Source organism: Vicugna pacos, chromosome 3, assembly GCF_048564905.1.
Source record: "Vicugna pacos chromosome 3, VicPac4, whole genome shotgun sequence".
Classification (NCBI taxonomy): Eukaryota; Metazoa; Chordata; class Mammalia; order Artiodactyla; family Camelidae; genus Vicugna; species Vicugna pacos.
The window spans coordinates 81,858,286-81,882,657 of NC_132989.1; the positions used below are offsets into that span (position 1 = coordinate 81,858,286).

At 37.1% G+C, this 24,372-nt stretch overlaps 1 protein-coding gene across 8 annotated transcripts in view; it reads left to right on the forward strand.

The window, feature by feature from the left end:
• PDE4D (phosphodiesterase 4D) overlaps positions 1-24,372 on the forward strand; it is a 679,763-nt gene that overhangs the window by 337,860 nt on the left and 317,531 nt on the right. The window contains exon 1 of one of the 8 annotated variants that reach the window (XM_072958634.1): positions 21,350-21,456. The exons of the other annotated variants lie outside the window; for them this stretch is intronic. Coding sequence (XP_072814735.1) covers positions 21,368-21,456 — 89 coding nt within the window. The 5' untranslated portion in view covers positions 21,350-21,367. Of the gene's footprint in view, positions 1-21,349; positions 21,457-24,372 lie in introns of those variants that run through there. 8 annotated transcript variants of the gene reach the window in all.

Below are 24,372 nucleotides of genomic sequence, written 5' to 3' on the forward strand. Positions count from 1 at the left end.
TATGCTGTACCAAACACCTATCCTTCTACAAGTACAGGCATAAAATGAAGTTTACAGAAAGTCAAGGAGGCAACTAATATTTACTGAGCTTCTACAGCATTACCTCATTTAATGCCTAGAATAGTCTAACTAGGCAAATAGAAAGTCCTCATTTTACAGATGAGAATACTGAGTCTCAAGGGGTATAAACTGATTTGAATTATCAAGCTATAGTAGAACTGGAATTTAATCTCAGGTCGGTCCCCCTGAAGCATTTTTCACCATTGTTTATATTTGACTCCCCAAAATATGTTTTGCAGTTCATTGATTTCCTGGTCCAGGGAATTATTTATGTTTTTGTTCTAAAACTCATCTGCTAGGCTGAGACTACCCATAGAGAGAATTGGCCTTTAGAGATCATCACTGCCGCCCTATTGCCATCTACAAGAACTAGAAAGCATTATTTACAGAGAATAATCCACACAGTGATAATTAAGTATTAACTGTATTTATGATGACAATTTTGTCTAATTTACTAAAGAAAAAAGAATTAAAATGCACTCAGATTTGAGATTTACTGTCCTTTTTTTTTTCCCTTTTCTTTTGCAGGTAAGTTTGGAAATTATTTTGCTAATGGAAGAGAGGTATGGTGTCACTTTTTTGCTGAATTTAATTTTGATTGCTTTTAACATTGGGTTTGAAAGATGATGCGTCTCACCTTGCATTTTGTTGTGGTTGTGGTTGTTTTGTTGTTGCAAATATTTGTAAGTTAACATTGTGGGTTTAAGTTATTCAATTCATGAGTTTTAAGTATGTGAGTCCATAAAGTGATCTATGCATTTTGTATTTTGGTTTGTATTTAAATAATTTCTATGCCAGATACAAGGAAAGAGATTGTATTGGGAGGATGAGGGAAATACAAGAGTAGATAATATGAATGCAGTGGGAGTCTGTAAGGCTGAGAAGGGCAGCAACCTTCAGCTCTGGGCGCGTAATCTACAATGGCCATGGCTGTGTGTCAGAAAAATAAGATGTCTTTTCATGAGCAGAGGTAATCAGCCAGAGACTGCTTTTTAAACCCTTGGTTTCATGTTTTCTTCTATTATTTTACAACATATCTGACCAGGGTATTGCTGATGCGTATCTTTGAAAAAGGAATGGCTGTAACCATTTTGAACTAGAAGTCAGATTTTAAGTTAGAAAGCAATAAAATAGATTCACTTCCTGAAAGCCATCTGGAAAAAAGCAATAATGAACTATAATTAGCTATTTCAGATAAGAAGAAGGATATTTCAATAAACCTTCTAGAGAAGATAAACTATCAGAGAGGCTTAGGAAGATGTAGGATTTGTACTGAGGAAAGAAAGTAGCCTCTTAAGTGTCCCCCACACAGGACTGTGGCTTTATTATTGTGCACTGTGTTTTCATTCACATAAGAAAGAAGTGATTGTGTGGATCTGAATCAGGCAGAAAACTGAAGTAAACTCTATGCTAATTATAAATGGTGTGTTTACCTTATTCTAGAAAGAGTGTATGGGTTTGTAAAAGTATTAAATATATAAAAATAAAGAGAGACAGGGGCACTAAATCTACTCCTAGTCTAAGTTCTTCCTCATCAGTAGGAGATGATGTAGCTCAGGAGGCAAGAGAGTTCTTGGGTCCCTGGTCCTGATGGGTAAAGAAATTTGATCTCATTCTATTCTCTTTGATATAATCATAACAATAACAAATTCATCAGGGTAGAGTTAACTGTTATCACTCTGAGTAAATTTACAACAATCAAGGAGTTCAGATGTTTTCACTGAGAAAATACAAATCTGGTATTTGAACCACAAAGTTCGTTGGCCTGCAACTCTCTTCATTTTAACTAGTATTCTAGTGTTTGATGGATAGGAGGTGAATTAAAGGATATTGGCAAATGTCATGACATGTTTGGAAAATACATGTATTTTTTTTTTCCTCTTCTAATCTAAGTGTCAGAGAGATTCTTTAACCCAGGGAGGGATCAGTAAAATTTTTCTCTGAGGAGCCAGATACTAAATATTTTAGACTTTGCAGGACATAAGGCATCTGTGGTACAACTCTGCCATTGTAGAACAAAGGTAGCCATCCATAGAGAAAATGTAATGGATTAGCATGGCGTGTTCCAATAAAGCTTTATTTACAAAAACAGGTGGTGGGTAGAATTTGCCCTGTGGTAGGTGTGAAATGAAATGAAAGATTTTAAGTCATCTTTAAGATTTTGGAGACAGCGTATCTGTTGGCCACCTTCTGCTGTAGATACACCTCTGGTATAAATAGGAATGAACTGGTGATCGTCTCTCATTTAGAAACAGGTTAAAACCTCTCAAAAGCTTTGATGAATTTAAACACTAGAGGGCACAAAAGGATGTTTTTGAGTCAGGGACCTTTGGTAAACAGAAGTCTGCAATTTTGAAAAACTGCCTCAAGTCAAGTGATGTGACCTCAATGTGCATAATTTGTCAGAAATATTGGCCTGCAGTTGCAGTGACCTCACCGGCCACAAGAACTTGAAGTGGCTGACCAACTCTGTGTTGCTATAATAATAGCTATGTGTCCTTTTTTTTTTTCTCACTTGCTTGCTTTTGGCCTTTTCATAAAATGTGGACAAAACTGAGAATTTATGTGGTAGAATTATTTTCCACCTTATACGAGAAGAATCCTTTTTTGATTGCTCTGGGTTCTGACTATTTTCATGAGGTAAAAGTCTTCTCTGTAGTAAGGAACAAGCTATTTTCAATTATCTTATGTTTTCCAAATCCTTAAAAAAGTCATAAATAAAACAATGCATAAAAATATAGTTTTACTTTGATTTTTGAAATCAGTTGAGGGTTTTACTTGAGAAAAATTATTAAAAATCATCAGGAGCCTTAAGCCTCAAAAATACTCCTATCCTTTAATCCAGTAATTCTACTCATAGGTATTTGGATTATGAAATTAATCTGAGATATTAAAAAGATTTATGTTCAAAGATACTCACCACAAAAGTACTTACAATATTAAAAACCTCCATATAATATAAACCTGCCACATAAATATTGAAAGAAATTTTGATATTAGACTCAGATAATGGGATCTTATCAACTATTGCAAATAGTTTCAAATAACTTTAAATATGTGGGAAATTGCATATAGGATAACATAAAAGGCAAAGCAGAATCCAAAATCATATACCCCAAAGTCTCAATTGAATGTTAAAATCAGATGCATATATATGAATGTACACATAAAAATAAGAAAGAAAATGATCCAGAGGACTTACCTCTGGCTGTAGATGATTTTTGTTTTCTTTTCACTTTTCTTCATTTTCCATCTTTTCTGTAAGGAATATTCATCATTTATATAATTATAAAAAATAAATGTTACTCAAACAGAAAACTATTTCAGCCTTCTCATACGGTACTTTTTTGGATATGGTTTTTAGGTCAGTGCTGGTAAAAGTCAGCAAGTTATAAGAAAAGTATATTATTTTATGCATCAGAAAATCCATTTAAATTAATTATTGATTGTTAGGCAGACACATCAATAGAGTCACCTTTTTAGGCCTGCAGGACAGGCTTTCGTGTTGCGGTTGAGTTGCCATGCACTTGGCAGTAAGAGGGCACAGAGGCAGGGCTGAGGAGACCAGCGAAGCAAGGACTTTCTGGAAAGCCTGTGGTGCTGAGTTTAGCACAGAAATCCCCTGTAAGGTCCTGCACTGTGGTCAATTAGGACATTTGCACCAGGCACACACTCCTCTGGTCCTTCACAGTCTGCCTGGTGCCCTGGCCTTTCCCTGCTACTGAACTTCACAGACTGTGTAGGGGGAGGGGCTAGAGACAGAAATGGGAGATTGAAGGATGTTAAACTGGGCTGTGCCCTGAGCACAGAATTTCTTAGAAATGGCTTTGCATAGCATATTAAAGGAAATCCCATAAATAATACTGGCAAAAATACCACAATCATGGTGCAAAGTGAAAACTTATCACTAGTGTTCAGTTGAGCTTTTTCTCAAGATATTTTTAATAGCATGAATTATTACTAAAAATGTAGTTTTCTCTTTCTTATTTTATGAAAAGATACCTGGTTGTAGTATGGTGACTACAGTTAATAATTCTGGAAAAAGAGAAGGTATCTGAAAGAGTGAACATAGCATGAGAAAAAAAGGCACAAAGGTTGAGTTGCACAGAGTAATTGTTTTCATAATTCACTGTGGGTTTTGTAAATTTCCTTGGAGCTCTTAATCTCTGGTACCTAGGAGATTGAGAGCCACGTCCACTTTTACCTGGCAAATAATTTGATGAACTGAGTGAAAAGATGGAATTGAGATAACCTAAGGCCATCAAATAACTCTTTTGACTTAATTTTCTCTATATGCAATGTTCTTTTTAAACAATTTTTTTACTATTTTTTAAAAATTTTTGGAGGGGAAGTAATTAGGTTTCTTTATTTATTTTTAGAGGAGGTACTGGGGATTGAACCTAGGACCTCATACCTGCTAAGCTCTACCACTTGAGCTATACCCTCCCCCTACAATGTTCTCTTCATTTTTAACTTTTGAACCAAACTGGCTTTTAACATAAACATAGATTCAGTCATTTGGAATTATTCACAAAGATCTGTGAGACATTCTAAAGTTGACTAGTTTATATTCTCAAATGATACTGGTTTATATACATGTGTGTATATATACGCAATGTTCTCACGCATATCAAGGTCAAATAAAGCTGCACATTAAGCACTAGCTATTGTCCGCTGAGGAGGTGAGGAAATGGATGACGTGGCTTATCTAAACGAATTACCAAAGGAAATACAGAAGCCTTTAATCCTTTTTTGAACAAAGCAGAATTAAATATTCATCACAAGAAGGAATAGCAGAATTTAGAGCAAAATAATGAAATTTCCTTGGAGTCTGACTTCTAAGAGGTTTGAGGGATCCGTTTAACACATATTTATTTAGCTCCTACTGTGCCGGGCAGTCCCAGGGATATGTGGCCCCAGGAGGTTCACAGCCAAGTAGAACGTTGAACACACAGCACTCTTCTTGACAGCACATTCTCAGAAAAAGGAAGACTGCAATATGCATTAGGTCCCAAAAAAGAAACGAATTAAAGTGAAGAATGCTTCCAGTCACTACAGATGCCTTTGACATGTTTATTCCCATGTACTCACACCTGTATCTCCCCAGCTAACCCACAGCACAGTCTACCCTTGCCTTTTTTTCACTACCTTGTTTATTAGTTCTCAGATAAACTAAAGGAGGATGAATCTGAGCTTTTCGCACCTGTAGTAGGTTCACTTTCCATTCCAGAGAAACCATAGACAGACCTTTTTTCAGCTAAAGTGTGTTAGTTAATATTCACAGTAAGGACACACAGCTTCCTGAACATAAGAAATATGAAATAATACAGTTGTTGAAAAACTATGTTGAATAGATGAATAAGTCCTAGAGATCTACTGTATAATATGGTTCCTATAGTTAACAAATACTGTATCGTGCTCTTAAAACTTTCTTAAAGGGGTAGATGTCATGTTAAGTATTATTCACACACTCACACATGCACAAATCCAAAAACCAGAGACTCAAGAAAACTTTTGGAGGTGATGGATATATTTATTACCTTGACTGTAGTGATGGTTTCATGGATGTAAATTATGTACATTAAATATGTACAGGTTTTTGCATATTAATTATACTTGAATAAAGCTGGGTTTAAAAAAAACCTATATTGATTATATATGCCGGTGTCTTGGATATTGAAAATGTGAGGGGAAAAAATTCATGACATTATCTCCCTGGCTCCAGTCATCACTGCTCCAATCCTCGTGGAATAGAACCAAACATCAATTGTTCTAAAATTCTACTTTCATTATTTTGGTCCCTTGTTTGGAAACTTTTGATGATTTTTCACTTCTAAATGGAACAAAGGTACCACTTCTAACAGAACATTCCAAGTTTTGCACAGTCCAGTCTAAACCTGTCCTTTGTACCTTGAACTGACTACCACTGTTCATGGTGTTCTCCCCTCTGAACTCCAGTGGCCTCCCTATGCATGCATGCAGCTTGTCTCCTAGAGCCTTAGATAGATCATGCTTCTGAAGGGCAGCGACTGCTTCTGCTTGTCACAGGGCAATGCCAGTCTCAGTGTTTAGGAAATCTTTGACTAATAACTACCAGTATTAATCTCATATGGCTATCAGACGAGTGAATTCATCCACTAGCAAATGTGTGTTGAGCCTCTATCACTAACAGACCCTACTTTAGTTGCTGGTAAACAGCAATGAACAAAGCAGAGTCTGTTTTCTAAAGAAACTTCATTTGTGTGTGTGGGGGGTGGGTGGAGACAGACAATACACAAACATGTAAAATACACAAACGTGCAAAAGATAGAGTATGTCGTGATGATCAGTTTTATGAGGAAAAATAATGCAGGGTGATGGTGGTTCTATTTTAGATTGAATAGTCAAAATAGGTAGCCCTCTCTTTTAAACTGACATTTTGATCTTAAAATGAAAGGACTATGCAGATACCTGAAGCAAGAGCATTTCCGGAAGAGGAAAGAGTGAAGTGCAAAGGTCCTGAGGTAGGAGCAGGTGCACTGTGTTCAAAGAACGGAAGAAGACAAGTATGAGTGGAACCGAGTAAGCAAGGGGAAGGGGAGAAGGGAACAAAGTCAGGAAGACAGGAAAGGGCTTTTGTCACCCATGGTAAGGAGTCTGGATTTTATCCTCAGTAGAGTGGGAAACTAGGAGAGGGTTTTGAACAAAGAAATGGCATCTATTTTCAAGGGAAGGATCACTCTGAGTATTCTGAGCCGAATAGACTTGGAGGGAGGGTGGAAGCAGGAGAAAATGGTTAAGAATTCACGTTTGTAGTCTGGGGAAGAGAGATGGTGACCAAGATGGTGGCATTGGAAGTGGCGAGTAGTGACCCAATTCTGGCTACAGTTTGAAAACAGAGCTGACAGTATTGGATGATGGATTTTCACATGGGGTAAAAGTAAAAGAGATGAGTCAAAGATGATTCAAGGGCTTTGGCCTGAAAAAATTGAAAACTTGTGTTTTCATTTGCCGAGTTGGGGAAAGACGAGGGAAGAGTAGATTTAGTGGTGGGGTGATGGAGACCTAAATCTAAAATTCAGTCTGGGCATCTTAAATCTGAGAGGCCTCTTTGTGGGAAAGTCTTCAAGCCCCGCCCCACTTCCCCGGGACCCACCCCAGAGTCCACCTGCGCCTGTGGTGGGCAGATCCCGCATGTTCAGTCAGCTGCTCATCTGGGCAGCCGGGGACTTTCTCCATTCAAAACGGCTTGCTAGGCTGTGTGCAGGCTGCCCAGAGGGCTTGTGACTAAACACTCCCAGGGGCAACCCTCAGACATTGAAGGACCAGGATATACTTACACACCCCACGTTTCACATGCTTCAGTATTCACTCAAAGGGTCCCCGAGAAGGTTGAGTTCCATGTGCTCACAGTGGTCACTTGCTCATTAATGTACATTACACTGACTTTTGTCCCTTCTTGTCCCACTTCCCAACCCCTAACTTCCTACAATTACCTCCCTGCCTCTTCTCCAAAGAAAAAACCCACACCAAGACCTTGCAGGGTCTGCCTTGGAGGAGTTCAACTTGAGACTAGTCTATATCCAAATGTCAATGTCCAAGGAGGAGGTAGATTTGCTATTTTGAAATTACGAAAAATGTCAGGGATGGAGGTATAGCTGGGAGGGATTAGTCTTTCACAAACCTGCATGAAAACACAAGGTCTAAATATGAGTTGGTTCACATGTGTATTTATTTCTTCCTTCTCTGCCTCATGTTCTTTTTTCCATGTGAACCAGATGATGCTCATCAATGAACAGTCTGAGCTTTTGGCAGAGGTCACAGTGGGTTTCTAGAGAATAGTAACCTGAGTAGTGATGACAGTTTGATTGGAAAAAAGAGTTTCTTGAGAACTTCTCTTAAATCTGCATTTTCATAGAAAGCACATTGTTTTTACTTTCCTCCTATGTTAATTTGGAGTGGTTTTGGAAAAACTGGTGGAGATTATGGAAGGCAACACATGTCATCCTTTGGTGTTGGCATTACTGTTTTTTTCCATTTTTTTAAATTGAAATATAGTCAGTTTACAATGTTGTGTCAATTTCTGGTATACAGCATAATGTTTCACTCATATATATACATATATTCCCTTTCATTTTCTTTTTCATTATAGATTACAAGATATTGAATATTGTGCCCTGTGCTATACAGTAGAAACTTGTTTTTTATCTATTTTATATATAGTAATATCTGCAAATCTCAAGCTCCCTTCCCTCTTCCCCCCACAGTAACTGTAACTTTGTTTTCTATGCCTGTGAGTCTTTCTGTTTAGTAAATAAGTTCATTTGTGTCTTTTTTTTTTTTAGATTCCATATATGAGTGATATCATATGGTATTTTTCTTTCTTTTTCTGGCTTACTTCACTTAGGATAACAATCTCCAGATTCATCCATGTTGCTGCAAATGACATTATTTTATTGTTTTTAATGGCTGAGTAGTATTCCATTGTGTAAATATATCACAACTGTTTATTCAATCATCTGTTTATGAACATTTAGGTTGTTTCCATGTCTTGGCTATTGTAAATAGTGCTTCTATGAACATTGGGGTGCATGTATCATTTCAAATTAGAGTTTCCTCCAGATATATGCCCAGGAGTAGGACTGTTGAATCATAATGGTATTACTTTTTAATGACAGTTTATGCTCAGCCATGCTTTTTTGCTTGCCTGGCTCAGAAGCATGTTTTGTATGATAATTTGAGCAGGAAAACAAGTAGAGGTGAATGAGATCCTCATTAACTAGGTAGGACAGCCAGCAGCAGGCAAGGTAAACACCATACTTATTTCCAATCTGTTGTTCAACTGAATGTGAAAACAGATCATTTTCTCTCATTCTGACTCAGAATATCAGATAAAACACAACTCTTTTTGCATACCCTATATCACATTCCAGAGTCATTTCAATTTCTTATTTCCAGCAAGCACGCAGAATTTAATGTTTCCTGCTGAGCAGTTATCCAAATCATTGTAAATCAGTAGAGTCACTCACATAAATAAGATTTTTATTCTAACTGAAGAGTTAATTCAAGCACATAAAAATATCCCTAACTCTGACATAATTAAAATGGTAATATTTTTATTAGTTACTACCCTGTGAAGTTTCAGGTGACTAATACATTTCCAAATGGCCCTCACAGCCATACTAACATTTTTTAATGAAATGGTTCTATATCGTTAAGCTGAATGGACAATATTTGATTTCTAATATATTCTCCAATTTTTAACTTATTTTTATTCATTTTATAAATTTTGGGGGGGGAGGGGTAATTAGCTTTTATTCATTTATTTTGTTAATGGAGGTACGAGGGATTGAACCCAGGACCTTGTTCATGCTAGGCATGCTCTCTACCACTGAGCTATACCCTCCCTCACCCTCCAGTTTTGAATATTTAATTTTCTTTTGTCAAATGGAAAAACAGTATTTATCAGAGCAAGTTTCTGAAGTAATGGGGGCAAACATGGTTGCTAATATCCTCCTACATTGAGGAAGTTCTTTTAAAAACATTCCCACTAAGAAACACAACTGCGTGGAATATTTATGTACACGTTTAAAAATAGAGAGGTAGGATACCAGCTCTGAGAACTGCCCTACCCGCACATGCATCCTCCAGAAGCTTTAGGAGTCAGTCCCCAGATGATGAAGGCTAAACAAGTGCCTTGGTAGAGCTAGTTGAAGCTCTTGGCTCTTTCTTTGCGTGAAGCTGCAGTCCTGAAAAGCTTTCTTCACAAGAGGGAGCTGTGCATACATCTAGCTTTTTCATAGAATTTCCTTGCAGACTGGCATGAAGGGGGTCTCTAAATTTCCAAAGAGCTTGATCTCTTTCTCTTTTTGCTTTTTTTTTTTTTTTTTTCTGGCCACAGATGTTCTACCTCTAGGAGGCAGACTGCTCTGTCTTCTCTAGTTAAATGTCTGCAGACCACATCATGCTGCTTCCAATTTGACTTTAAATCCTGTCATCCTAGGTGTTAAATGATGTGTATGCTTTCTGGCTTCCCTGCGCCTCTCTGACCCTTTAATGTCTCAGCAACATGAAAACTATGAGACATATTTAATTTAACATGGATTCAAAAGTTTGTATTCTTGACCTTCAATTGAAATTTAATCAAACTCAAAACCTAAAACTCCTAATGGGAAAAAAGAAATTTGACTATTCAAGTTTTTTCAGTAACACATGTTTAGTTTTATTTAATTTATAAAAGTGTAATTTTTCAATGTGTGGTAGAAAATTTGAACATTACAGGAAAGAATGTTTAAAAAGACCTATGACCCCTACCAGCCAGAGTTAACACTGTCAACATTTTGGTGTATATTTTTATTAATTGGAAGTAATTGATAAATGCTTTTCAGGAATAACTAGATTCTATTTAGTATCAGCATTTATAATGCACCTCTATCATGTCACATAATTATTATTTCCTTTTTGTGATGGGAATAGTTAAGATCCAGTCTCTTAGCAAGTTTCATGTTTACAATGCAACATTGTTGTCTGTAGGCACTGTACTCTGTATCAGATCTCCAGGATTTATTTACCTACTAGTTGGAAATTTGTACTCTTAAATAACATCTCTCCCATTCCAGAACCCCCCAGTCCCTGGCCACCTCCATTTTACTCTGTTTTCATGAGCTCAACTTTTTTGGATTCCACGTGTAAGTGATATCATTCAGTATTTGCCTTTCTCTGTCTGACATATTTCACTAAGCATAATGTGCTGAAGGCCCATCCATGTTGTTGCAAATGGCAGGATTTCCTTCTTTCTCATGGCTGAATAATACTCCATTGTGTGTGTATGGATATCATACACACACACACACACACATACACACACACACAACTTTATAATGCATTTTTAACAAAGTATTAACACTAGTGTCTTCTTGAAAATGCTAGTCTATGATTTTTTGCTATTTTTGCTATTTTCTCTGAACTGCTGTGATAAGTTAGTACTAGAGTTGCAAATATACATTTTTAAATGTACCTGCAGAGTCATTCCTCTGAACCCGAGATAATTAACAGTCCTTGGAGCACTGGAGAGCCAAGGCTCCTGAAATGACTCTGCAGGACTTATTCCTTCCTGGTTGGATTCTTTTCAAGCATCCAACTCCAAACATGAGCTGAGACTGTTTAGTAATTATCTGTATGAGTTCTTCAGTTTCATGGAGACTAAAATTAGGTTTCCTCTGTCACTCTTGTGATGTCATTTGACCTTGTCCTGCATCTCAAATTGCTGAGAAATTCACAAGCTTTTTCCAATAGGCACATCAGAAATAGTAGGTGAAAAATAGATTCATTGATATTGGGGGTTATTTTTGCTTTTTTTTTACAAAATAAAGTCTCTCCTGTCCATGACAAACTAGGCTCAACATTGATATAATATTCGTTTAAAATATAACAAAAGGAAACAAAAAATACAACCCAGAGAAAAGCCAAAGTTCCCATTTATTGAAACAACTCCTGATTTCATAGATTTTATAGGATATTTTGTATAATATCAATAACTGTATAAAATTCCCAATCATCCCATTCCTAATTACCTGGCTAACTCATAAATTACTAAGAATTACACAGTATGGAAAAATTTAGAAAACATATTACCTAGGACTAAAGTGGAATAAGACCTCATGATTGGCAACTTTTATCACTTCATGGGTATTGATTTTGATAATTTATAATCTTTGGCAAATCTTAGCATTTACTTTGTAATCTAATGTACTTTTGTTAATAAAATTTAGGAATTCAAATTTATTATGGTATTTACATTATATAGAAAAAACACGTTGAGTTTACCTGTCCAAAGTTTACCCTTTAAAATAGACTCAATATGAAAGCATAGAGACTTAAATTTAGGTTCATCATAATGTATTAAGGCATACATGTTATTCAGATGAATCTCATTATAACAGTCTAGTTCTCATTGTTTAAGTCCAGTGTGATAATTACCTGTTCAAAAGGAAGTTCTTAAATATTACTGGCAGAATCTAGTGGTGTTCACTATAAAATTCTTTCGACTTTTCTGAATTTTTGAAAATTTTCAAAATACTATTTTGGAAAAAAATCTCTTTTTGGTATGGCAAGAACCACATTCTACATTATTTTCTGAAACAAGTTTAAACGCCCCATCAAGTTAGTGTTTCAGGCATCTGTAATTCAGCTCATTCTGGAAAATTCCAGAGCTGATTGCAGTACTTATGGCATTCTTTTTTTTTTCCTTTACTTGTAAGAGAAAAATGCCGAGGGACGGTTAGTCATTTTTAATGTTATGCGCACTATTGATACATTTTATTGAGAAAATGCTGACCGTCATAGGTTAAGAGATGTTTTTATGAGGTGAGATGTTTTCCCAGTCCCAAGCTTCTATAAACAGAGACCATTTTTCTTTTGTATCCTTAGCCACTTAGCACTGACTTAGACCCACATGCAGCACTAAGCATGAAATAAGGACTTCTTTATAAATGTCTCTCTCCTGCACCCCTCCCAGTGTAACATAGCATTGAGACTAAACTGCCAGAGGAGAGGCGTTTCCCCTGGGCTGGGTGCTGTGAAAGATGTTTTACCAAAAACATCTTATTTGATTTGGTTTTAATGTTAGTCATCTGGAAAATCGCCTTCTCCTTAACTATATGCATTTTTCATAAACAAAAGCTCACATCATTGTCCATTTCTAGAAATATTTTTCGTCCCTTCTCACCATACTTCCCTGATACTTTTTGAAAATGTAAGCCCAGTCCAATTTTTCATAAGCCTTGAGGAACAGTTTTTGGTTTATTCAGCTCTAAGCTCCGTTTAGACATAATTGTGTTTGCCATTGGTCACCAGATGCATCCCACACAGCACCTGACACATAGTAGATGCTTAATACATATTTATGAGCAGGGGAGAAGGAGGGAGGGAGGGAAGAAAGGAAGGATGGATCGGCTGTTAAATAAATTGTTGTATGGAAACTAGCTTTCTGGGCCATGTCTTTGAGGGTTTTGTGATTTAGTTAGGTTCACTCTTAGAATGTCTACAAAAATACTTCTTGCTCCCAACATTTTGTTATATAGTGCCCAACAGACCTTACAAATCCAGTTATGGTTTTGTTTCTTTGACTGCAATTTATTTTCATTTCAAAGTAAATCCAGTCTCTTGAGTCACCATAACTTGGATATCAAACTAAAAAATGTCCAATTTATGCTATACATAAATGATTTTTTAATTGAAGTATAGTCAGAATGTGTCAATTTCTGATGTACAAGATAATGACCCAGTCATGCATATATATATATATATATATATACATACATATATTTGCTTTCATATTCTTTGTCATTAAAGGTTATTTTAAGATATTGATTATAGTTACCGGCACTACAGAAAAGAATTTTTTTACGCACACACATATATATATAATTGTATGTCATGTCACCTGAGCAACAAAAGAACAACTGTAACTTCTCAAATTTACTTCTACATTTTCAAGGTAATAAGTTTACTTGAAGAACTCCCTAATTTAGAAATGGCTTATTCTCTAAAACATAGAAGTAAGCCAGTGTTTTACTCAAGGCCACATTATTTACCACTTACCAAACTTGTAAAAGGCACTTAACTCCACTGAACCAATAGAAGTAAAATTAGTGAAGCAGTGGAAGGGTCAGAAGGTGCCTGATTGCCTTATTAATAGTCTGGTTGTGTAAATCTCTATTATAAAGTTCTTAGGTAGTTTGGAGGGATAGCTAGAAAATGGTGCCTTAAATTGTATGCATCCTGTCACAACACAAAAACTAGTAACAAAAATAAACTCTATTTTCTTTCACTGCTACTCAAGCACCCAGATTTCTGTTTTAGCTCCTAAAGAAATGCTACCATTGGCTGAATGGACTGAAAAGTGTTTATATTTCTCTTCTGTTTAAAATTGACAGAGAGTAGACAACAAGGTCCTACTGTACAGCACAGGGAACTATATTCAATACCTTGCAAAGGCTTATAATGAAAAAGAGTATGAAAAGCAATATGTATATATGTATACATGAATCACTATGTTGTACACCAGAAATTAACACAACATTGTGAATCAACTATACTTCAATAAAAAATTAAATTATTAAATTAAATTTACAGAGGAAAATGGAGAGTGATACACAGTGCTACAAACACTGACATTGTATTATCGCTTTTCCTCAAGCCTTACTAAACCCTGCCAGGCCTCCTCTCTCCGCTTCTCTGTCTCCTTATCACAGCTGAGTCCGCTCAGCCTCCAACTGCAACCTCAGTCCCAGCCCAGGCCCACAGATCAATCTTGTGCCTACAGTTAGGAATCTAAAGAGCTTGGGTAAACCACCTGCTGTGAAGACAAGATCTGAGATAGTCAAAACTGACTCAGACTCACATCGCTGTCAGAGATTAATTTTGTGATGACAGCCAAGTTACTTAACCTCTTTGATCTTCAGATGTCTCATCTGTAAAATGGTACACAGTAATGTCTACCAGTGAGGTGGTGAAGACTAACTAAGATTATGTAACTATTATATCTGTTATCTGTTCCTTCTGTGATAATCCAAAACTTTCTCATGGCTTAACTCTCCAAAGAAGGGACTCACCCTCATTCATTCCTTAGCTCACTTACATTCTAGGCATGTGCTGGTTCTCAGCATAGGTTTTACAGTTAAGAGAGAGCTGAGTTCTCATCTTATTCATTGAATGTGTCATCATAGGGGCAAATTAACTTTTTAAGCCTCTATTTCCTTAGCTGGAAAATAGAATAAAAACAAGACAAGCTCATAGGTATATTATTGTGAGGATAATGTAACTTATATTAAGCCCATATCATACAATAAATATGAAATAAGTGGTTGATACTATCATAGTAAAATAAGGAATTAGGAAATTACCCTGACCTTAGGATGATGTTTGCTTCACAGAAACAGGGAGTATCAGGGTGAGGAAGGGGTCTGGGGGTGACAGGTCAGCAATAAGTGCCCAGGAATGGGACCGTTTATGGGTGTTGGCTTCAATAAATGGATATCCAGATTTAGTGAGATACTGAACAATGTCATGGAAAAAGTTCATGGTGCCAAAGTTGAAGGCATGAGATTGTTGTTACTTAGAAATTCGTGGTATTTGGGGTCTTTTTTCTTTCTCCTGAGGGAGCAGTGTTTTATCTCAGCCTGGTAATTCCATCACTGCTTTTTCTTGCTTGTTAACATAGTTCCAAGAAGCTGAAGAGGCCATTTCTGCCCTTATTTGGTGCATGGGTGACAAGAAGCCCAGCAGAAGCTGGAATCAGTGCTGCAGATGCTTTTCCAATTAAACAACCTGTCTTCAGGATCCCATAAGTTTTCAAAAAAATAAATGATAATGTTCCTATATTTAGGCAAAGCACAGGATTTGGAATAATGGAGAAAAATTCCATCAGCTAAGTTTAGTAGAATCCCTTGCCACTTAATTTTTTTCAGTTCTTGTAAACAGAACCAACAGACGGTTTTCAATCTGCAAAGAAAACATTCAGCTTTTGTTATAGGATTAACCTTTCAAACATAACAGCTTGATAGTCTATCCTTACACACTTGGGATGAAAAGATTTCAAACAGAGGGGGGAGAAAAAGACCCAACAAAACTAAAGATTGGTACCTTTTTGAAACTGGTTAAATGATATGCCTATGTACCTTGCTCATAAAGTAACCCATTTTAGAGGACAATTCTTAAAACTGGAAATGTTTCTAACAGTATAAAAAATAGTTGTCCTTGTTCCCCAAAAAGCTTACCAGCATTAGCAGTAGTGTCTAAAATTTGGGATGGCATTTGCCAAATGCTTTTATATAAATTACCCTATTCATTCTTCTCAAAAACTCTTTGCAGTGGTTTTCATTTGGACAACGTACTGAACTCAACAAGGTTGGGCAACAGTGCTCAAGGTCACATGGCAAATTCATAGCTTAACTGTGGCTCTCATTCCCCCTACCAGGGCTGCCCTGAATATTTGCCCAATGGTGTTTCATTAAAAAAAAAAAAATCCTGAGGACAGGCCTGTAATTCATTTGGTCATAACAGTAACGGTGGTTTTTCTGGTTTTGTTATTTTATTTTATTTTATTTCACTGATTAATTGCTACAATTGTGGCTTTGTCAGAGGCGTCATCTAAAAAAAGAGAATACAGCAGTCCCACCTAAATTACCCATGGAAAAAAATTGTGCCCCTATTTCAGAACATAAAAGAATATAATGTAGGTGATGCTCTTATTTTCAAGAGGTCCTGAGATAACTGGTTTATTCATTCATTAAACAAAATTATTATGACTTATTTTTCCAAGCCATTTGCTAGGTACTGGGGGTCTAGTGGGAAAGCAGGCACAATTTATGTCCTCATGATGTTTAGGTCTATCAGGGAAGCTAGACATTGAGAAGATAATTACAAATGTGCTGATAGTGACAAACAGGAAGTGCAAAGTGCTGTGGAGACATCCCTTGGTCTGGGAAAGCAGGAAAGCTTCCTGGAGGAAGTGACTTTCAAGATGAAATTCTGTATCTACCCTTACACTCATCAGTCAATAGCTAAGGAGGATTTTTTTCAGTCTGCAATCATGAGTACAATAATGAAAAGAAATTTTTTCTGACTTTTAAAATCTTCATATACAGAACATTAGACAAACATTTATTGACCCCAAAAGATTTTTACACACATTTCAAAACATCATGCTTAGCTGTTTATTTCAAGTGATTAGCCTAGATTAATTTCAATTTTTTAAAGTATTTGTCTCTAGAAATATTTCCTGTTGACTACTTCTAAAAAGTCTCCTAGGACTTTGTCTGTCACTTACTAGACACTTAAGAAATGTAACATATCTTTCCCTTTTCTCTTATTTCTTCCCCTCTAATCTCTTTCCTTCACCCTCCATTTGCCCAGGTGTTTAGAAAGAACTCAGTGCTTTATTGGAAAGAAGAGGCTTGACCTAATTATTTTCCAAATTGCTAAACATTTCTGAAACGTGTAGATAGAAACTTTAAGTGTAGAACAAAGCACTTTGATTCACAATCTAGTTTTATTTATCTTTTATTTGTATTTAAGCATGCCTCTTGTCATTTATTTTATTCTATGTCTTAATAATTTTAGCTCTTGAATTACATTTTATTTCTATTTGTGTCCTAGAACATACATGAATAAGAGATGCATTTGAAGCAGCTTAAAACACAGATGCTCTTAATGCTCTTAAGACTGTGGGATACTATCAATTTCTTCTGGTACTCTGCTGGGTTACAGCTGATAGAAAGCAGTTGTCCTCGACTGTGGAACATGGAATAATTGACCTCTAAGTGAAGTAGACACGTATAAGATTTAGAATGACCATTTGAAGGCAATTCAGAGAAAATGTGAGCATTATTTTGCAGCATTTCCATTTGGAGTCATAATTGATAGCTGATTATGATACTATGTTAATATAATAAAAATTGTTTAAACTGCAATTACATATACTGAATGAATACTAGTTTTTGAAATGCACTAGTCTGGTTGTTGAATTTCCTTTCAGCTCACTCTTTTGCAACAGATCACCCTGAAAATAGAATTGTTATAAAGAAACTCTTACCAGAGGTAGCCGAATCACGAACATGAAATGATAAATGAAATGAAGTTGTTTGCTTCCACCTTAACGTCTGCTGCTTTTGAGTCTGCAGCCAGCAACTATTTCAAAATACAGCATTATCCTGAACCCATATCTCTGCCTGCTCTGGTTTCCTGAGGCAATGTATTTCAACATCATGCAACCCCTCTAATATAACTGTTTCTCTGCAGTTTAGCTCAGACTTTCCACTTCCACTTGTCAAATAGTGACTTGATGTATAAATAAATGCTTATGTAGATTATGTTTAAATTCCCCTACTTATATATTTTTTAATTTTCCTCCTTTAAAATTGGGGCTTTTCAAATTTATTTCATAGTAGCAATTTCTGAGGAAATTCTGAGTCTCTGTGTCAGACACCAAAATCCAAGCTTGCCATTTTAACATCTGGAATCTTGGAACCCAAATCCCAGAAATGTTCAAGATGCAAAGACGCCTTATTTAGAGCTCTGCAGAACATGAAATCTATGTTATTGGCAGGAGGTGGGCATTTTCTTGCAATTTTAGGGAGGTTAGGAATTATGTGAATAAGAACTGGGTGGAGGCAAAGTTTAGATTTCTGAATCTGATTTGCCCCAGGATCTAAGCTTAGTTTCCAACTTGTAGAAGAAGAGTTTGTCTCAGAGGTGGAACATCTCTCTGTGCCATTCAATCATGCTTTTCCTAAAACTTCTTCTGGAAAATAAATGCTTCATAATATGACAGAAATTAAAATATCCAAAATATTCCTTCCCTACCCTTTAGTAAATGTGAAGTGAAAGTTATAAACAGCTACTTGAAATATAAATATAAATGACAGCGAAGGTTCATCCTAGTATACATCTAATTTTTAAAATTTTTTTTCTAGTTGTCTAAATTCTCATGTCTAAAGTACTAGCCAGTCCCTCAAAATAATATTCATGTTTATACTTGAAATCAAGGCTTAACTTCACTCATTATTCAGCTCAGAAATGTTTTATTTCTGTGAACTTGCTGAAACCTGGTAACCGAGGGGGAATTCAGTGTAATTGTATGAAAGAAATGGGAAGGAGGTGATAAGTAATTATTTAAGGAGAAAAGGACATTAACATTTGCAGATACTTCTTGTGTCTGTATCCAATTTCACATTATGAAAAGGGACCAAAGTTGCCATTTTCCTAGTCATAATTTCACAGTTGCTCCATTGTTTTTATCTTGCTTAACTGCTCTAGATGCCTGCTTTCAAGAACTGATGGTGGGAGGTAGAAGGAATATTTTGGCAATAATGAAAAACACAACTTTGCATCTCCTTCAATGTACATTTCTTTTAGAAAAATGTAGACGTTCTGTAATATCTTCATTCTGTATTATTATTATGCCTTTGTATTTTATCAGTTAGGTATCAATTAACAACATTCTTTTCAAAATGTAAATTGGCATGGACAATGACAAGTGTTAGTCAAAATGCCTGTTGCTCAGGGTATGAGGGGCTATGTAGTTCAGTGGTAGAGCACATGCTTGGCAAGTACAAGGTTCTGGGTTCAATCTCCAGTGCCCCCATCAGGGGAAAACAATGTATTTTTTTAAATGCCTGTTGCTGGCTTTAGCCTTCCTAGGAAGCTAGAGTCACTCTTGCTGTGACAAGAGCAATCTGGATAACTATAAAGCAAGCAATATTTTTCTGCTTCCAATGTAGTATATATGGACTGCAGCTTTCATTTTTAAAAACCGGTGATGCTATTTGACCTACAAAATTTTAAATGCCACCAGGCAAAATGAGAGCTCTGTATTGCACGGGAGCTGAAAGAAGTAAATCTTTGTCAGTCCTTTCCCTCTTGCTCCCTTGCTTGACTCTGTGACCACCCCTTCTCTCCCTTCCCACCAGTCTTCCCCCCTCCCCCACCAGCTTTCAGGGACATCCCCTCTCTTCACCCAGACTCCCAGTTCTTTTCCACTGTCTGGCTTCAGTCTCAGAGGATGCCATTCTCCTAAACACCAAGTTGTTCAGCTCTGTGTCAACTCTGCCAGGCCTGTGTACATTGCCTAAGAGCTGTCTTGACATGGAAATTAACTAGAATAACGGAATGAAGTGCTAACCATGGAATTTCACGCATCAGAAAGTGCAGGCTGGTGTAGATCTGGGCACCTTCTCAGTCCTTTCAAAGAACACCAGGAGGGGGACCACCAATTTTGCTCTTGTGAAATGAGGCTCCAGACACAGAAGCAAAAATGTGGAGTTTGTGAAGCATTAAAATATTGCCAGTTGGTTCAGAGAGAATGTGTTTATTTTTGAACTCGTGGCTCCTCCGAGATCGCTGCCATTCAGCCAGCTATCATCACTCATGCACTCTTTTAGGCCATCTGTTAGATAATGAAGAGGTGAAACCATAGAAGTGTTTTCTATTGCTCACTCCCAAAGCTGAGACAGAACGTGTGGTGTTCTTGAGAACCCCTGGTGTGCTGGATGCTGTTGTGAAAATAAGTGTCTTATTAACTGACTTGAGCTTTTACGGAAACTCCATGAATACTTTGGACCCCTTGGGTATATAAGAGGTTGATGGGCGAGAGGGGGCCTCAAAATTTGGCAGATGTGCGGATCATCACCAAGTTCAACTATTGGCCAGTTTTGCCCAGTTCAGAGGGGGTTAAATCACGGTTGGGCACTCCAAGCCTCTCTAATCTTATCCTGGAGAAGTGGAGTTCTGCCTTGGTTTACAGTTGAGGTCGCCAGCGGGGCAGTGTTTGGACAGGGACTGATGGAATTATGCTGCGTTGTTAACATTAAATAGCACTTGGTGGTGAGGACCAATGACGGCATTGGGGTCCTTTGACTCCTTGAGTACAATCTTGAAATATATGCCTCACCAAAATGGGAAGGGCTCAGTTTGGCTTTCATCATTTATTTGATTTGAAAGAAGGTTGTTTTAAGGGACTTATCAGAGACTTAAGAAATGTTTCTAGGGAATAGAAAATGGGCAAGAAAATTGATCTGTGCTGTCAGAGTCTCACACATTATAACTCACCCTCCAAGGTGACGCGGCAGCTCCTTGAGGGAGAAGCTGCCAAAAGCATTGAAAGTGATCTGCCTGTTTTCTTCTCACACTGACTTGCAGGGAATGCGCTGCTCTTTCAAGACCGTTAAGTCATTATGGAAGGTCTGCTAATAATGATGTTCAACCTTGTGTCTAAGAGCAGTTAAAATGAGGAAAATGATATTTGGCAGCTGAGTTGTGTGAAATTTAGAAATCTTTGTCGAATTTCCCAGACTTGGGCATGTATTTCCTTTTTCTAAAATAAAGACCCTCTGTTTACTTTTTTTTAACTTCACACTTGGTGGGAAGTTTCACTCAATTCAATCATACTTTTCACCGTGTGTGTGTATGTATGTGTGTGTGTATGTTGTGCTGTTCAGGAGTGGCATGTGACTGTGTCGTTTAATTGGAGCTCTATTTAAAAACACATTTGCAAGGGAGTGTTTCTCACGTTATTAATGAGATAAGGTCGGAGTGAAGCAAGCTGTGTCGTAAAGGGCAAGTGTCATGCAGCAGGAAGTCCTGGCCATCCTTCCAGCCCTGCTTCAGCCAGCCTGTCCCCTCCCCGGCCACACTGAGCACTGCACAGAGGAAATGCCCTCACTCAGCCATAAGTGCCTCCTGCTCCGTGTGGGGCCCTCCAGCCCCAGGGCCCTGCACCCACTCTAACTTCCTGCTGTTTCCAGCCGTCGTGGCATCTCCTTTACAAATGGCATTTGTCTGGGATCCTCGGGGAGCCACAGTGCCAGGACCCTCAGCACGAGTCAAATCAAGATTGCGTTTCTCAAAGTCCTACAGGTATCGCTCTTTCCTTCTTGTGGCTAGGAAGAATCTTTGTCCATCAACCTCTGTAGCTTCAGGCCCCCTGCAAATAATCCTTTGCCCCTTCGCGTTGATCTATTCAACTTCTATTTCTTAAACTGTGTTACACTGGCGGTATGAACTGGCAGTGTGCAAAATAGGAACTAAGAAGATGTGAACCTTAACATGGTTGGGGGGTATCTGGCACTGGCAGAAGTAGAAGGAAGTTGGCTAACTCTGAAAGCTGATTTTGGGAGTTAAAGAGTGAACTTAAAAAAGCATTTCTGTAACTGGCGTCTGAAGACAAGTATCTTAGCACGCCTAATGGACTTAATGTAGCCAAAATTGCTCACACTTTCTGTTAGCCTTTTGAATGTCAGGAAAGGATTCTTGTTTGGTTAACTGAGTAAGCAAGCAACAACAAAACACTGTGTTGTTTCAGGTCACATTCCCGTGGAAAAGTGGAAACTATCTCTATGATCCAAGGGGCAATTCAGAGTTTTAATCTTACCCAGGAGAATTAGACACCATGAAATGGAAGTCAATATGTTAGTAATCTGTTCTTTCTAAATATTGTTGTAGAAATCATATGAAAAGTCTTGACCTCATGATCTCAACAATTTGTCAGTGACACCTTTGCTTTACATCCAAGTTAGCCTATTTCAAACAAATAACTAGAAAAAAAATGACGACACAGAAAAATATTTGATTTCCTTCTTCGCTTCAGGGTTCTAGATATTTACGTGGGAAAGACTGATTCTTCACGCATTATTTGTCTCTGATGGGTTGGTCTATAGCACTGCAAGCTATTTCATCAATAGCAAGTGGAGGTGAAACTGTCTGCAAAATCTCAAGAATAAGGTCTTTCTTATTTAGACCAAATGTAACATATCTGGAAACTATCAGGCCTATACAGAAGTATGCATTAATTTGGAGTAAAATGTTTTCTGATTTATTTCCGTGGAAAACATTCCAAGTTTAGATTAGAAGAATTCACAAGAATTATTTGTCTTAATTGTGAGCAATACATATATATTAGCTTCTTAAAATATAACAGAGATAATTTTTTAAAAATGTGAGCATTAATAACAAGTGCAGTATCCAGTTGTAGATAAGCTCCTAAGTAAATTAGTGGCATTCATTATTTGATATGGAAATATTTAGTGCTTAAAATAAATGAGAATTTATATATTTAAAAAAAATTATTTGTCTTAGACTGTCAGAAAGAGAGTGCCTTTGGAATTTTTTAAGGAACTCTAAAATCAGAGATATCAAATTATAGACTTCCCTAGTGCATAAGCAAATTTTGACAAGGGAAAAATAAAAGTTGACAGTTAAAGGTGTAAGTAGCACTTCCGTCTACTACTTTTTCAAAACAAAATAAACATTATTTATTTTTGTTAATTATGTTAATTTGTTAAAGTTAAGAATATGATTCAACATTAGAAATTAAATGCCTACTGTATGCTTTGCCTTCTACTGCATGCACATCTCAGGCTTCTTATGTGCTAAGTTGTATGCTCATCAAACACTTGTAAATATTACTGTGCGTGTTTCCAACGGGTGGTGGCTTCTAGGCTCTCCTCATCACTGAGATCTGGTATCAAGTTCCTAAATACATAACTGCTGGCTAGGGCGAAAGCCCTAGCACCTTGGACTAAAGAATTCCGGAAATGTCAAGAAATACAGAGTTTAAGCCCTATGGGATAATTTGCAGATATATTATAAAACTTGCCTTCTTGGTCTGCTGAAGGTTTTTCAATTTCCTTTGGTCCATCAGATCCTTTCCAAAATACAACAGGCACTGGAATGTCTAAGGATGTATTTTCTGTACATTTAAATGCCTTGCACTGCTAGTTTTAACAGGCTTCTTTCCTAACAAGTTTGAGAGGTGAGGATGACATCTAGAATAGCCATCATGGGCCAGTCTCTCTTGAAACTTGAGAGACTTTGTCACTCATTCATTTGCTTTTAATCTGAATATGAATTGCCCATGTAATGGTCAATTTAATTATTTATATGTATTGTCTTTACTGTTCTGGGGGTCCTGTTTTTGTCTCCCCATTTGAACTATACATTTTTTGAGGCCAGAGGCTCCCTTATGTGCCACGGGAATGTCATTCATGCATATTTGATGAAGCATCTTACTACACTTTCTTAGTTGGTATGACCCTTTTGTTCAGAAAAGCAGCTTGCTGATAGGATCAGGGCCTATCACGGCCAAGAGTCTGGTGGAAGATTCTGGAGCTGGGACAGCACATGGATGCTCTGATCTCACATTTTCAGTGGTTTCTCTGTGCTCAAACGGATTATGCTTTCAGCCACAGCATTGTACTGACAGTAAAGAAAAAGGATGCTTATCATATAGCTTTAAACTTTTAACAGATTATATAGCACAGGGAACTGTATTCAGTATCTTGTAGTAACCTATAATGAAAAAGAATATGAAAAGGAATACATGTATATATGCCTGAAACATTATGCTGTACACCAGAAATTGACACATTGTAACTGACTATACTTCAATTTTAAAAAAACAAAAACTTTTAACAGACCACACCACCTCAAATGCACCATGAGTCAAAGTATTTATGTATGTACACACACACACACACACACACACGCACTCACACACTTAAATTCTGCAGTTATCTTCTGAATGGCACAGTTTCATTGCATAGCATTACTGGAGTTAAAAGTGTTAAGCTATTTGACATAAGCATTTAAAATATCCCACAATTTGGCAACCCAGTTTTTGTATTTCTTCATTTCTTTGTTAACATCTGAGATCCTTAAAATGTGGAAGTCACTTCAGCTTATCTTGACCTTTGAGAGGCCTTAGAAAGGGGGGAGGGTATAGCTCAGTGGTAGAGCACATGCTTAGCATGCACAAGGTCCTGGGTTCAATCCCTG